Below are 14,932 nucleotides of genomic sequence, written 5' to 3'. Positions count from 1 at the left end.
TGAAGAACAAGGAACACACCAGGCAGGTCCGAGATACTGTTGTGAAGAAGTTTAAAGCCGGATTTGGATACAAAAAGATTTCCCAAGCTTTAAACATCCCAAGGAGCACTGTGCAAGTGATAATATTGAAATGGAAGGAGTATCAGACCACTGCAAATCTAACAAGACCTGGCCGTCCCTCTAAACTTTCAGCTCATACAAGGAGAAGACTGATCAGAGATGCAGCCAAGAGGCCCATGATCACTCTGGATGAACTGCAGAGATCTACAGCTGAGGTGGGAGACTCTGTCCATAGGACAACAATCAGTCGTATATTGCACAAATCTGGCCTTTATGGAAGAGTGGCAAGAAGAAAGCCATTTCTTAAAGATATCCATAAAAAGTGTCAGTTAAAGTTTGCCACAAGCCACCTGGGAGACACATCAAACATGTGGAAGAAGGTACTCTGGTCAGATGAAACCAAAATTGAACTTTTTGGCAACAATGCAAAACGTTATGTTTGGCGTAAAAGCAACACAGCTCATCACCCTGAACACACTATCCCCACTGTCAAACATGGTGGTGGCAGCATCATGGTTTGGGCCTGCTTTTCTTCAGCAGGGACAGGGAAGATGGTTAAAATTGATGGGAATATGGATGGAGCGAAATACAGGACCATTCTGGAAGAAAACCTGATGGAGTCTGCAAAAGACCTGAGACTGGGACGGAGATTTGTCTTCCAACAAGACAATGATCCAAAACATAAGGCAAAATCTACAATGGAATGGTTCAAAAATAAACATATCCAGGTGTTAGAATGGCCAAGTCAAAGTCCAGACCTGAATCCAATCGAATCTGTGGAAAGAACTGAAAACTGCTGTTCACAAATGCTCTCCATCCAACCTCACTGAGCTCGAGCTGTTTTGCAAGGAGGAATGGGAAAAGATTTCAGTCTCTCGATGTGCAAAACTGATAGAGACATACCCCAAGCGACTTACAGCTGTAATCGCAGCAAAAGGTGGCGCTACAAAGTATTAACTTAAGGGGGCTGAATAATTTTGCACGGCCAATTTTTCAGTTTTTGATTTGTTAAAAAAGTTTGAAATATCCAATAAATGTCGTTCCACTTCATAATTGTGTCCCACTTGTTGTTGATTCTTCACAAAAAAATACAGTTTTATATCTTTATGTTTGAAGCCTTTCGCAAGGCACTGTATATTTATTCCATTTTGATTTCAGGCTGTAACACAACTTGTTGAATAAGTCAAAGGGGATGAACACTTTCTGAAGACATTGTAACTAAGATTGTTGTTCATCCAACATGCTTTCATTTTAAGTACAGAAACACAAAGCAATTTACCATTACACCAAGTATCTGCAGAACACCACAGATATTGCCTCAACAAATTGCAATTAGAGGTTCAAAGATTCCTGAGAGTCAATGACAAGTGTGTGTGACTAGACTCTGTTATAACTAATTTGTTTAATTACTGGAACATTTCTCAGGCTGTTGTGTGTGTGTCTTAGGCTGTGAGATATTCACTTCAGCGTAACCATTAACTTCTAATCAGGAAAAAATAAATAAAAAACACACTATTCAATAATAGATTAACAATTCCATTTACTCCTACACCTCCTTATGAGTAGAGCCAAGTAAGTGTCTCTCTACGGACCTCATAGTATGCCCAGCATAGATCTGTTTTTGTGCGTGTGTTGAAAGGTACTTTACCTTGTATAGCTGTATTGATTCAGAATTAAACATCCTCATTTATTCTCACTCATTTAGAAAAACTTTCCTAAGTGGCTACAGTTTTCTGAAATCAATTAGTTTAGACCCTGCTGTCCCTGAGCTCACCTTGCGGATGCCTTCAGATGGGCTGGAGACTGAGTGTTCGTGTCCGTTATTCTTGTTGATGGTTCTCCAGAGCTCAGCGAAGGTGCTGTCCTGCTCCAGAGCGTTGGTGCCTTTGGCTCTGAAGTACTCATACACGGCTGAGTCTCTCACTGTTCCGTAGGCTAGGTCCATCTGTTTGGACAAGTCCTGGAATGTCCTGTCGAGGCAAACAAAGGACATGGGTCACATGGAGGATAAGTAGTCATGTGCTTTTGGAGGTCGCCCTATGCGACCGGAATGATGCATTTGTCAATATTTTATTTTCAAGCAGTACACTGGATTCCTACTACTAGTTCCCTTCACAAATGCATACAAGAAGCAACACTAATCTAATGTGTTAATTCAGGTATTCAAATGTTTTATATTCATTTTAACTTGGAGTACCACTACATAAATAATAGTAGATAATTGCAATTCAACCACAGTCAAATCTGGCCTTAGCACTTGAAGTTGTGCCTAAGTATCTTCTCAAATCCTCTAACTTACAGGAAAGCAACTAATGAACAAAACAATGCAGAGGTGTTAAGTGCCAAATGTTGATGGCTTATCATAGGAAAATAAGAACAGAATATGGCTGCAGGCAACAAAAAAGGATGACAGAAAGGACAGTCAGATAACAAAGTAAGCATTCTATCATGTAGGAACTCTTCCGATCCGTGCAATCAGTGGAAGCATTACCATGTTTACCTCTCAATACTACAAGGATGACGCAAGTGAAGATGTGATTGTTAAAGTCATTACTTAATTATTTAGTTTATATACCAATTCTGGGGTCAATTCGACTAATGGTTTGTTAATATTTTCAGCGTTACTTTCACAATGTTTCACATTGATTGTATGCATAATTTAAATGTAACATTAATTTGGATGAGACAAAGTCCACTTGATCAATTGATTTTATTTTTTATTTTTATTTCACCTTTATTTAGGTCAGTCGAGAACAAGTTCTCATTTACAACTGTGACCTGGCCAAGATAAAGCAAAGCAGTGCGACAAAAAAACAACAACAGAGTTACACATGGGATAAACAAACATACAGTCAAAAACACAATAGAAAAATCTGTATACAGTGTGTGCAAATGAAGTAAGGAGGTAAGGCAATAAATAGGCCATAGTGGCGAAGTAATTACAATTTAGCAATTAACAATGGGGTGATAGATGTGCAGATGAGGATGTGCAAATAGAAAACAAATAGCCTATGGTGCCAATGACATCAATACTGCCAACAACTAGTCTGGTGCAGCCATCTAAGGTTGCAGTAACTTTATATTCGCACAGCTTCTAAGGACATACATAAAGTTTCCATAACAGTTTCCATAACAAATGTCATGGCCCCATTTCCATTAGTTCAGTTCTTATAGCTCTGCTGTGATATCGTGCCATCAAGTGGTGTAGCGTGGGTGACTTTGAATGCAGCAGCTAATCATTCTCAAATTCATTGAGTCTATATACCAAATCTAGAGTCAATCTGAATTATGGTTCAGATGTAAAAAATATTCTTAGCATTAGTATATGTACTAATGTGCATTTATAGGTACATTACGGCCATATTTGAATGCAAAAACTACTCAAAACCATTCAAATCTGGAGTGAATCGTATGGATGGTTCATGAGGAGAAGATGGTTTTGTGCATTAGCGTTACATATGCAAATAATGAGTTAATAGTTTCCCTGTTTTTTCATAGTACTAAGTTCAGTGAGGTTCATGTTAGGGACATGATAGCGATGACACGTTTCAAGTTGATAGGCATCTGTGGATTGTATTTACATTGGTTTAAATCAGTGGTCACCAACCGGTCAATTGTGATCGACTGGTCGATCTTCAAGGCATTCCTTGTTGATCACCAAACATTTCTGTGAAAAACCCAACGATACAGTCTTGCGTTGTTATTCAGCACTGTCAACACTTTGTTTAACACGTTTATTAGTGTATTGTCCCTACTGAGGTTGCAACAAATGACTATAGCAAAGTATTCCGATAAGCTTGTGCTGTTATTATTAGCAGCTTGTCTTTTTTAATATCAAGAAATATTTATCTTTCTCTGGTCATAGGAGTAACATGAATTGGTGCATGAGAATTAATGCCGTGCGACTTGAGTTTTGCCATCAGTTGGAAGACGGTCCCCTTTTCTCAGAGATGGCAAGGAGAGGGGAGGGACGGTGAGTCGGGTGATAGACAGCCTCACCGCTGCTCTCTCCCTCCCCTCAGACTGACCATCAGATGCAGGCCATCAGTCCAGTAAAAAATACTAATTATTATGCTCACTCAGAAATACAACAAATTATCTATTTTCCAGTATGATCATATACAGTGCCTTGCGAAAGTATTCGGCCCCCTTGAACTTTGCGACCTTTTGCCACATTTCAGGCTTCAAACATGAAGATATAAAACTGTATTTTTTTGTGAAGAATCAACAACAAGTGGGACACAATCATGAAGTGGAACGACGTTTATTGGATATTTCAAACTTTTTTAACAAATCAAAAACTGAAAAATTGGGCGTGCAAAATCATTCAGCCCCCTTAAGTTAATACTTTGTTGCGCCACCTTTTGCTGCGATTACAGCTGTAAGTCGCTTGGGGTATGTCTCTATCAGTTTTGCACATCGAGAGACTGACATTTTTTCTCATTCCTACTTGCAAAACAGCTCGAGCTCAGTGAGGTTGGATGGAGAGCATTTGTGAACAGCAGTTTTAAGTTCTTTCCACAGATTCTCGATTGGATTCAGGTCTGGACTTTGACTTGGCCATTCTAACACCTGGATATGTTTATTTTTGAACCATTCCATTGTAGATTTTGCTTTATGTTTTGGATCATTGTCTTGTTGGAAGACAAATCTCCGTCCCAGTCTCAGGTCTTTTGCAGACTCCATCAGGTTTTCTTCCAGAATGGTCCTGTATTTGGCTCCATCCATCTTCCCATCAATTTTAACCATCTTCCCTGTCCCTGCTGAAGAAAAGCAGGCCCAAACCATGATGCTGCCACCACCATGTTTGACAGTGGGGATGGTGTGTTCAGCTGTGTTGCTTTCCCAGGTGGCTTGTGGCAAACTTTAAACGACACTTTTTATGGATATCTTTAAGAAATGGCTTTCTTCTTGCCACTCTTCCATAAAGGCCAGATTTGTGCAATATACGACTGATTGTTGTCCTATGGACAGAGTCTCCCACCTCAGCTGTAGATCTCTGCAGTTCATCCAGAGTGATCATGGGCCTCTTGGCTGCATCTCTGATCAGTCTTCTCCTTGTATGAGCTGAAAGTTTAGAGGGACGGCCAGGTCTTGGTAGATTTGCAGTGGTCTGATACTCCTTCCATTTCAATATTATCGCTTGCACAGTGCTCCTTGGGATGTTTAAAGCTTGGGAAATCTTTTTGTATCCAAATCCGGCTTTAAACTTCTTCACAACAGTATCTCGGACCTGCCTGGCGTGTTCCTTGTTCTTCATGATGCTCTCTGCGCTTTTAACGGACCTCTGAGACTATCACAGTGCAGGTGCATTTATACGGAGACTTGATTACACACAGGTGGATTGTATTTATCATCATTAGTCATTTAGGTCAACATTGGATCATTCAGAGATCCTCACTGAACTTCTGGAGAGAGTTTGCTGCACTGAAAGTAAAGGGGCTGAATAATTTTGCACGCCCAATTTTTCAGTTTTTGATTTGTTAAAAAAGTTTGAAATATCCAATAAATGTCATTCCACTTCATGATTGTGTCCCACTTGTTGTTGATTCTTCACAAAAAAACACAGTTTTATATCTTTATGTTTGAAGCCTGAAATGTGGCAAAAGGTCGCAAAGTTCAAGGGGGCCGAATACTTTCGCAAGGCACTGTACCTACATTTAAAAAAATATCATTTTGAAATGGTCTGAGAAGAACAACTTTGGCAGGGCAAATCAAGCATAGCCAATATATTGTATTTGTATTTATTATGGATGGTCAAGGACCGGATGTTGGGAAAAGCTTGTATTTGTATTTTATTACAGATCCCCATTAGCTGCTGCCAAGGCACCAACTCCTCTTCCTGGTGTCCAGAAAAATTAAGGCAGCTTATACAATTTTAAAAACGTTAATATACATTCACAGAATTCACAACACACTGTGTGCCCTCAGGCCCCTACTCCACCACTACCACATATTTATAGTACTAAATCCATGTGTATTGTGTGTGTGTGTGTGTGTGTGTGTGTGTGTGTGTGTGTGTGTGTGTGTGTGTGTGTGTGTGTGTGTGTGTGTGTGTGTGTGTGTGTGTGTGTGTGTGTGTGTGTGTGTGTGTGTGTGCGTGTGTCTATGTTTGTGTTGCTTCACAATCCCCACTGTTCCATAATATGATTTTATCTGTTTTTTTAAATCTAAATTGTACTACTTGCATCAGTTACTTGATGTGGAATATAGTTCCATGTAGTCATGGCTCTATGTATTACTGTGTGCCTCCCATAAGTCTGTTCTGGTGGACTTGGGGATTGTGAAGAGACCTCTTGTTGCATTTTTTGTGGGGTATGCATGGGTGTACGAGGTGTGTGCCAGTAGTTTAGACAGACATCTCGGTGCATTCAACATGTCAATACCTCTTATAAATACAAGTATTGATGAAGTCAATCTCTCCTCCACTTTGAACCAGGAGAGATTGACATTAATATTAGCTCTCTGTGTACATCCAAAGGCTAGCCGTGCTGCCCTGTTCTGAAACAATTGCAATTTTCCAAAGTCCCTCCTTGTGGCACCTGACCACATGACTGAACAGTAGTCAAGATGCGACAAAACTAGGGCCTGTAGGACCTTCTCTCCATCTTAGCTACTATTGTATCAATATTTTTTGACCATTACAGTTTACAATCTAGGGTTACTCCAAGCAGTTTAGTCATCTCAACTTGCTCAATATCCACTCCATTTATTACAAGATTTAGTTGAGCTTTAGAGTTTAGTGAATGTTTTGTCCCAAATACAATGCTTTTAGTTTTAGAAATATTTAGGGCTAACTTATTCCTTGCCACCCACTCTGAAACTAACTGCAACTCTTTGTTAAGTGTTGCAGTCATTTCAGTCGCTGCAGTAGCTGACGTGTATAGTGTTGAGTCATCCACATACATAGACACTCTGGCTTTACTCAGTCAGTGGCATGTCGTTAATAAAAATTGAAAAAAGCAAGGGGCCTAAACAGCTACCCTGGAAAATTCCTGATTATACCTGGATTTTGTTTGAGAGGCTTCCATTAAAGAACACCCTCTGTGTTATGTTAGACAAGTAACTCTATATCCACATATTAGCAGGAGGTGTAAAGCCATAACACATACGTTTATCCAGCAGCCGACTATGATCGATAATGTCAAAAGCTGCACTGAAGTCCAACAAGACAGCCCCCACAATAATTGTATCATCAATCTCTCAACCAATCATCAGTCATTTGTGTTGTGCTTGTTGAGTGTCCTTCCCTATAAGCGTGCTGAAAGTCTGTTTACTGTGAAATAGCATTGTATCTGTTCAAGCACAATTTTTTCAGGAAGTTTACTAAGGGTTGGTAACAGGCTGATTGGTCGGCTATTTGTATTGGGCCTTAAATCAATTTTTTTTTAAATCTGAGCAATAGATCTCTGCTTCAATTTTAAGTGTTGTGAGCTGACCACTGGTTAAAATGGACACGTAAATTGTTATTTATGATTTGTCAATTCAGCCATCTTTTGGATAATCGCTTAGATTTTTTTGTGCATATTAGCATACAGTACCAGTCAAAAGTTTGGAAAAAAAAAGTACTCCTTCAAGGTTTTTTTTTTTTTTTTTTTTTACTAATTTCTACATTGTAGAATAATAGTGAAGAAATCAAAACTATGAAATAACACATATGGAATCATGTAGTAACCAAAAAAGTTCCCACATATGCTGAGCACTAGTTGGCTGCTTTTCTGTCACTCTGCGGTCCAACCTATCCCAAACACTTCAATTGGGTTGTGAAGGCCAGGTAAAATGTAACCTTTATTTAACTTAACAAGTCAGTTTAGAACAAATTCTTATTTACAATGACGGCCTATCACAGCCAAACGCAGACGATGCTGGGCCAATGGTGTACTACCATATGAGACTCCCAATCACAGCCAGATGTGATACAGCCTGGATTCAAACCAAGGACTGTAGTGACACCTCTTACACCGAGATGCAGTGCCTTAGACCACTGCGTCACTCGGGACTACCGTATTTGCTAATATGCATCTACAGGTATAGTGGCCATCTTTGTATGCATCAATGTTATTTTCTCAAACTCTATAGGGACTATTGTGATGAGTGCAAATACCAAATTTGGAGTGGATCTGACTTTCAGTCCTTGAGAATAATTGTTTGTATGATTATTTTAAGTATTAACTTTACATTGTAAAAAAAGTTATTGTTAATAGTTTCCTTTTTTAAAGATATCAATGCCAAACTTAACATGGTTCATAATGGTAATGTATTTGTATTTGTATACTTCAAGTTGATAGGCCCTTGTTGAGTGGATTTAAATGGACATGTGAAATCTGATTTCTCATTAATTTAGCCATCGCTTAACCAATCCATTAGCTTTTCTCAAACTAAGTTAAGAGATGTATCTTGGGCCTACATACCAAATTACTGTTTATTGGATTTACAGATATAGTATCTTCATTTGAGCCAGTTTCCTACAGCAGGAAAATAATCCTGCAGTTAAAGGAAATGTGAATTATTATGTGAATTATAATTAATGGACATTTTTTTCTAAGGGTTTATACATTCTTCACTGGGGAAAATCAAGTCTGAGATTTCAAAGTTGAAATTACAAACTGTAGATGCCTTTGGGCCAGCATCCCTGTGGAATGCTTTCGAAACCTTTTTAGAGTCCATGCCAAGACAAATTGAGGCTGTTGTGAGGACAAAAGGGGGACTCAGTATTAGGAAGATCTTCCTAATGTACACTTAGTGTATATTATATGATCAAAATAATGGGAAAACATAGTTTAATACTAATAGAATTGAGATAAAACATTGAGAGCTTTTGATAAACAAGTAATTTCTTACAAATCTCAAAGATAGAGGTCAACATTATTGGTAACCCTAATACCTTTCAATACCTCACCCTGCGAGGATAACGGCACTGAGCCTTTTTTTCTAAAACGTTTTATGAGATTGGAGGAGACATTTGGAGGGATATCAGACCATTCCTTCATAAATAATATTTCCAGATCCTTGAAATCATTTGTCTGTACTTGTGGACATCCCTCTTCAATTTTAAAACCAGACTGAGACATTGCAAAATGTTGATTTTGTGGTCAATTAACCATTTATTTTAGGATTTTGATGTGGGTTATTGTCTTGCTGGAAGATCCACTTGAGGCCAAGTTTCAGCCTCCTGGCAAAGGCAACCAGATTTTTTGATAACATTTCCTGGTACTGGGTAAAGCTCATGATCCCGTTGACCTTAACAAAGAATCCAGCACCATTAGAAGCAAAATAGCCCCATAACATCCACCACCATTTTTTACAGTAGGCATTAGGTTATTTTCTGCATAATCTTCCTCTGACGCCAGACCCACCACTGGTGTGCATGGTCAAAGAGCTCTATTTTCATGTCTCAATTGGTTGGAAGAGCATTTGGAAATGTTTTGGCGAAAACCTCCCTGACAATGCTGCTATCATGAAGTTACTCAGTACTGTCTATTTTGGTAAGGTTTCTCGAAGGTTTTAATCTAAGGGACATTTTACTGTGCAGGTTTTCCTCAGTGTATTTTTGACTGTCTTCCAGACCAGGTCTAATAACTTGCCAATTGTCTATATGTTTTGTATGCCACACAAATAAACCCTTGTTACTGGTAATTAGTAATTGGTAATTAGTGAATCGTTGTGAATAGGAGTTTCTCATATCGTTCAGCAGAGAGACATCATCAATCTGAAGCAATACATTTAATCACAGTCCTTTAATCTCACCTCTCCACCCTGAGGCATGGTGATTATGCTCTCTGATGTTTAAATAAAGAATGAGAAGTAATTATCACACCAGTTTATTACATTTAGTTTATGGAATGATTCAAGAAAGCAAATGTTGGCTGATGGAGCTAACAGCATTTATTGATTAAATCTTTCCTGCCACTTACACACATTAACACTTTGATTTACACACGCACATATGAACGCATGCATGTACGTACACACACCTTTTTCCTTTTTTCTAGAGGCTTGATTTGGCCCCAAGACAATACAGATATATCTTCTGTAATTTTCTCCTTCCTCTGTGTCATTTCCACTCTAAACAGCTACAGCTGAAGTCGGAAGTTTACATACACCTTAGCCAAATACATTTAAACTCAGTTTCACAATTCCTGACATTTAATCCTAGACATTTAATCCCAAAAACTCATTGTTTTAGCAAGTAGGATCACCACTTTATTTTAAGAATGTGAAATGTCAAAATAATGGTAGAGAATTATTTATTTCAGCTTTTATTTCTTTCATCACATTCCCAGTGGGTCAGAAGTTTACATTAACAATTTAAAGGCAATGTTGAGTGTTAACTTGGGTCAAACCTTTTTGGGTAGCCTTCCACAAGCTTCCCACAAAAAGTTGAGTGAATTTTTGCCCATTCCTCCTGAATGAGCTGGTTTAACCGAGTCAGATTTGTAGGCCTCCTTGCTCACAAACACTTTTTCAGTTCTGCCCACAAATGTTCTATAAGATTGAGGTCAGGGCTTGTCCATTTGGAAGACCCATTTGCGACCAAGCTTTAACTTGAGATGTCTTGAGATGTTGCTTCAATCAACATTGAAGGTAGGCCTTGAAAAACAACCACCTCCAATTGACTCAAATGATGTCAATGAGCCTAACAGAGCTTCTAAAGCCATGACATCATTTTATGGATTTTTCCAAGCTGTTTAAAGGCACAGTCAACTTAGTGTATGTAAACTTGTATGTAAACCCACTGGAATTGTGATACAGTGAATGATAAGTTAAATAATCTGTCTCAACAATTGTTGGAAAAATTACTTGTCATACACAAAGTAGATGTCCTAACTGATTTGCCAAAACTATAGTTTAACACGTGTGGAGTGGTTGAAAAACAGTTTTAATGACTCCAACCTAACTGTACATAAACTTCCGACTTCAACTGTATACAGAGACATAATAATTGTGTCTGAGCAGTAGAAAGATGTCGTCTACAAATATTATATTTTATTACTAATGGGCACTTTGTTTGGGGGTACAGATGATTGAACAATAAGCCGTGATATAAAGGATCTAGGTGCTATTTAGCATTCTCCCCAGTAACCAACATGTTCTATTTAGACAGGAGTGTGCTAAATTGGATTTATTAACAAATAACATTTGGACTGAGGAGGGAAAACTTATTTTAAGGAGTGGGTTAGGAATTACAATTGTTTGTCAGTGTGTGTGAATCACACTTGGTCCATATTTATTGGCTTGTATAAGAGAGACACCATGTCAACAGCCTGCCCAACTTGAGTTTATTGGTATGTCTAATTTTGCCTAAATGGGTGAGATCTAACCCACAAAGACAAAAAACATCAGGAAATTGGCAGTGCAGGTCAATGCTGGAAAAAGTAAGACATACCAGTATCCTTGCCAGTTGAAGACACTTACCACCAGAAAATCACCACATCATTCAATGAGTCTTAAAGATAGAAGGATACACTGTACAACAGGGTTGATAAGTTGATAACGTACCGAACAGCGTTGTCCATGCGGGATACCGTGAGGTAGGCTGCCAGGTTGGCCGTGTAGGATGAACACACAATGAGGGTGAAAAGCCACCAGCTGCCCATGACGATACGTAGAGCCACAGAACCCAGGATGGAGTCTCCCCCTAGAAACACAAGATAAGTTAGTATGTACTGTATGAAGTCTTGAACAATATTATGTGGATTTGATTCATTGTTTGTGATATCACAACTTATTGCACCATTACTCTGCCGGTTTTGTTTTAGCCTGTTGATCCTAATGATCTGGTTGATTTTTTTTTATAATGGAATTGTATTTTTCAGGACCTCTAAATTATTCTGCTCTCTCTCGCCTGTCTCTGTATCATAGCACTTCATCGTACTCTTTCTAACTGTCTCTGTCAATTTCGGTCTCTCTTTTTAACCCTCTTTCTACCAAATACTTTTCCTCTCATTCCCTCTCTAAATGCTCCACCACATTACCACTGTTTGCCCAGGCAGGTAGCTGGCTCTCTCTTCCTGTAGCAGGAGTCTAAGCACTCTGTCTCCATACATGGCCTAAATTCACAGAAAGCGGACGAGGAAATGTCAATGTGAATTATCATTTTGAAGAGTAAAGCCACAGAAATGTCATCTGAGAGATTCAGGTTGTGAGAAAAAAAGCATACATTTGTCTCCAAGTGTCACTATCAATGATGTACCCTTAGGACTTTTTCAAAAAAGAAAAATAAGAAAAACAGAGTAATATTGTGTTCATGCGGCACTAATACCAAGGTCAAGAGGTTCTAGAAGATTTTTTTCATAGAGGTGTTTGTGGAAAATCTAAATGACATAGGGTTATATAAAAAAAAAATATATATATATATATACAATATATATGACAAATTAATAAAAACCCTGGAATGAGTAGGTGTCCAAACTTTTGACTGGTACTGTGTGTGTGTGTGTGTGTGTGTGTGTGTGTGTGTGTGTGTGTGTGTGTGTGTGTGTGTGTGTGTGTGTGTGTGTGTGTAAATATATATATATATATATATATACACACACAGTACCAGTCAAAGGTTTTTACACACCTAGTCATTCCAGGGTTTTTATTAATTTGTTCTATTTTCTGCTTTGTAGGATAATAGTGAAGACATCAAAACTATGAAATGACATACATGGAACCATGGAGTAATAAAAAGAAGTGTTAAACACATCAAAGTAAATGTTATATTCTTCAAAGTAGCCACCCTTTGCCTTGATAACAGCATTGCACACTCTTGGCATTCTCTCAATCAGCTCAATCAGCTCAATCGGAAACCTCAGCTTCCTCATATGAGATCAGATTTTTTTCAGATGTCCAGGAGGAACTAGAGAACAATTATTTAGAAGAGGAGGTATCTGAAGAAGAAGATGGGGAAGAATACAACCCAGAGCATGATGCATCATCTTCAGATGAAGAAGAAATCAATTTTTGTCAAAGAACAGCAAAATAACATGGTCCTTGTCACCATATGACAACCAGGGCAGGATGGCAGCACAACATGTCAATAGGATGACCCCAGGGCCCACAAGACATGAAGTTGCCCATGGCTAGGAGATTGCCTCAACATTCTACATGTTCATCACACCAGCCATCGAAAAAAAATCATCCTGGAGATGGAGACAAATGTGGAGGGTTTCCGTAAATATGGAAATAACTGGATGAGATTGACCTGCGTGCCTACATAGGGCTGCTAATCTTAGCGGTGTGTATAGGTCCCGAGGTGAGGTTACATGTAGTCTCTGGGACCCAGAGAGAGGAAGGGTGATTTCAGTCCAGACTTTCAGTTGCATCGTGCGTTCATTACACACAGAGTCAGGGTATATGCAACAGTTCTGGCCGCCGGGCTCGTTGCAAACTAATTTGCCAGAATTTTACGTAATTATGACATAACATTGAAGGTTGTGCAATGTAACAGAAATATTTAGACTTATGGATGCCACCCGTTAGATAAATAAGGAACGGTTCCGTATTTCACTGAAATAATAAATATTTTGTTTTCAAGATGATAGTTTCCAGATTCGACCATATTAATATTTCTGTGTGTTATTATGTTATAATTAAATCTATGATTTGATAGAGCAATCTGACTGAGCAATAGTAGACACCAGCAGGCTCATAAGCATTCATTCAAACATCAATTTTGTGCATTCTGCCAGCAGCTCTTGGCAATGCTTCAAGCATTGCGCTGTTTATGACTTCAAGCCTATCAACTCCCGAGATTAGGCTGGTGTAACCGATGTGAAATGGCTAGCTAGTTAGCAGGATGCGCGCTAATAGCGTTTCAAACGTCACTCGCTCTGAGACTTGGAGTAGTTGTTCCCCTTGCTCTGCATGGGTAACGCTGCTTCGAGGGTGGCTGAGCCCAGGTAGGAGCGAGGAGAGGGATGGAAGCTATACTGTTACACTGGCAATACTAAAGTGCCTATAAGAACATCCAATAGTCAAAAGGTATATGAAATACAAATCGTATAGAGAGAAATAGTCCTATAATTCCTATAATAAGTACAACCATAAAATGTCTTACCTGGGAATATTTAAGACTCATGATAAATGGAACCACCAGCTTTCATATGTTCTCATGTTCTGAGCAAGGAATTTAAATGTTTTCTTACATGGCACATATTGCACTCTTATTTTCTTCTCCAACACTTTGTTGTTGCATTATTTAAACCAAATTGAACATGTTTCATTATTTATTTGAGGCTAAATTGATTTTATTGATGTATGATATTAAGTCAAAATAAGTGTTAATTCAGTATTGTTGTAATTGTCATTATTACAAAAAAAATAATAATAATAAAATCGGCCGATTAATCGGTATCGGCGCTTTTTGGTCCTCCAATAATCGATATTGGCATTGAAAAATCATAATCGGTCAACCTCTAACAGAGATCACTACTCAACTTTAACATCAGATGCTGCTGCCTATATACATAGAGATGGAATCACTGGTCACTTTAATAATGGAACACAAGTCACTTTAATTATGTTTACATACTGCTTTACTCATTTCATATGTATTCTATTCTACAGTATTTTAGTCAATGCCACTCCGACATTGCTCGCCCTAATATTTATATTAGGGATGCACGATATATCGGTGAACATATCGGAATAGGCCAATATTAGCTAAAAATGCCAACATCGGTATCGGCTGATATCTAGTTTAACGCCCCGATGTGCAAAACCGATGCCAAAGCTGACGTGCATACCTATATAACATAGGTACATGACGACTACATAAAATTTTGCGCTATACGTGCAACACAGCATTCCTAAACTAGCCCACCAATGTCTGCTGTGCGGATCGAGCAGTCATTTGAAAGAGTAACACAATTTCTACGAAACAACTAAA

The 14,932-nt window shown here is 38.6% G+C and overlaps 1 protein-coding gene across 1 annotated transcript in view; it reads right to left on the bottom strand.

The window, feature by feature from the left end:
- The window catches only part of LOC110502511 (glutamate receptor ionotropic, delta-1), a 457,066-nt gene that overhangs the window by 39,264 nt on the left and 402,870 nt on the right, over window positions 1-14,932 (bottom strand). The window contains exons 12-13 of the mRNA XM_036960054.2: window positions 11,560-11,698; window positions 1,835-2,030 (exon numbers count right to left, since the gene is read on the bottom strand). Coding sequence (XP_036815949.1) covers window positions 1,835-2,030; window positions 11,560-11,698 — 335 coding nt within the window. The remainder of the gene's footprint in view (window positions 1-1,834; window positions 2,031-11,559; window positions 11,699-14,932) is intronic.

Source organism: Oncorhynchus mykiss, chromosome 23 (assembly GCF_057628025.1).
Source record: "Oncorhynchus mykiss isolate SJ-2025 chromosome 23, ASM5762802v1, whole genome shotgun sequence".
NCBI classification, from domain to species: domain Eukaryota; kingdom Metazoa; phylum Chordata; class Actinopteri; order Salmoniformes; family Salmonidae; genus Oncorhynchus; species Oncorhynchus mykiss.
This window is presented reverse-complemented; position numbering and strand designations above follow the sequence as displayed.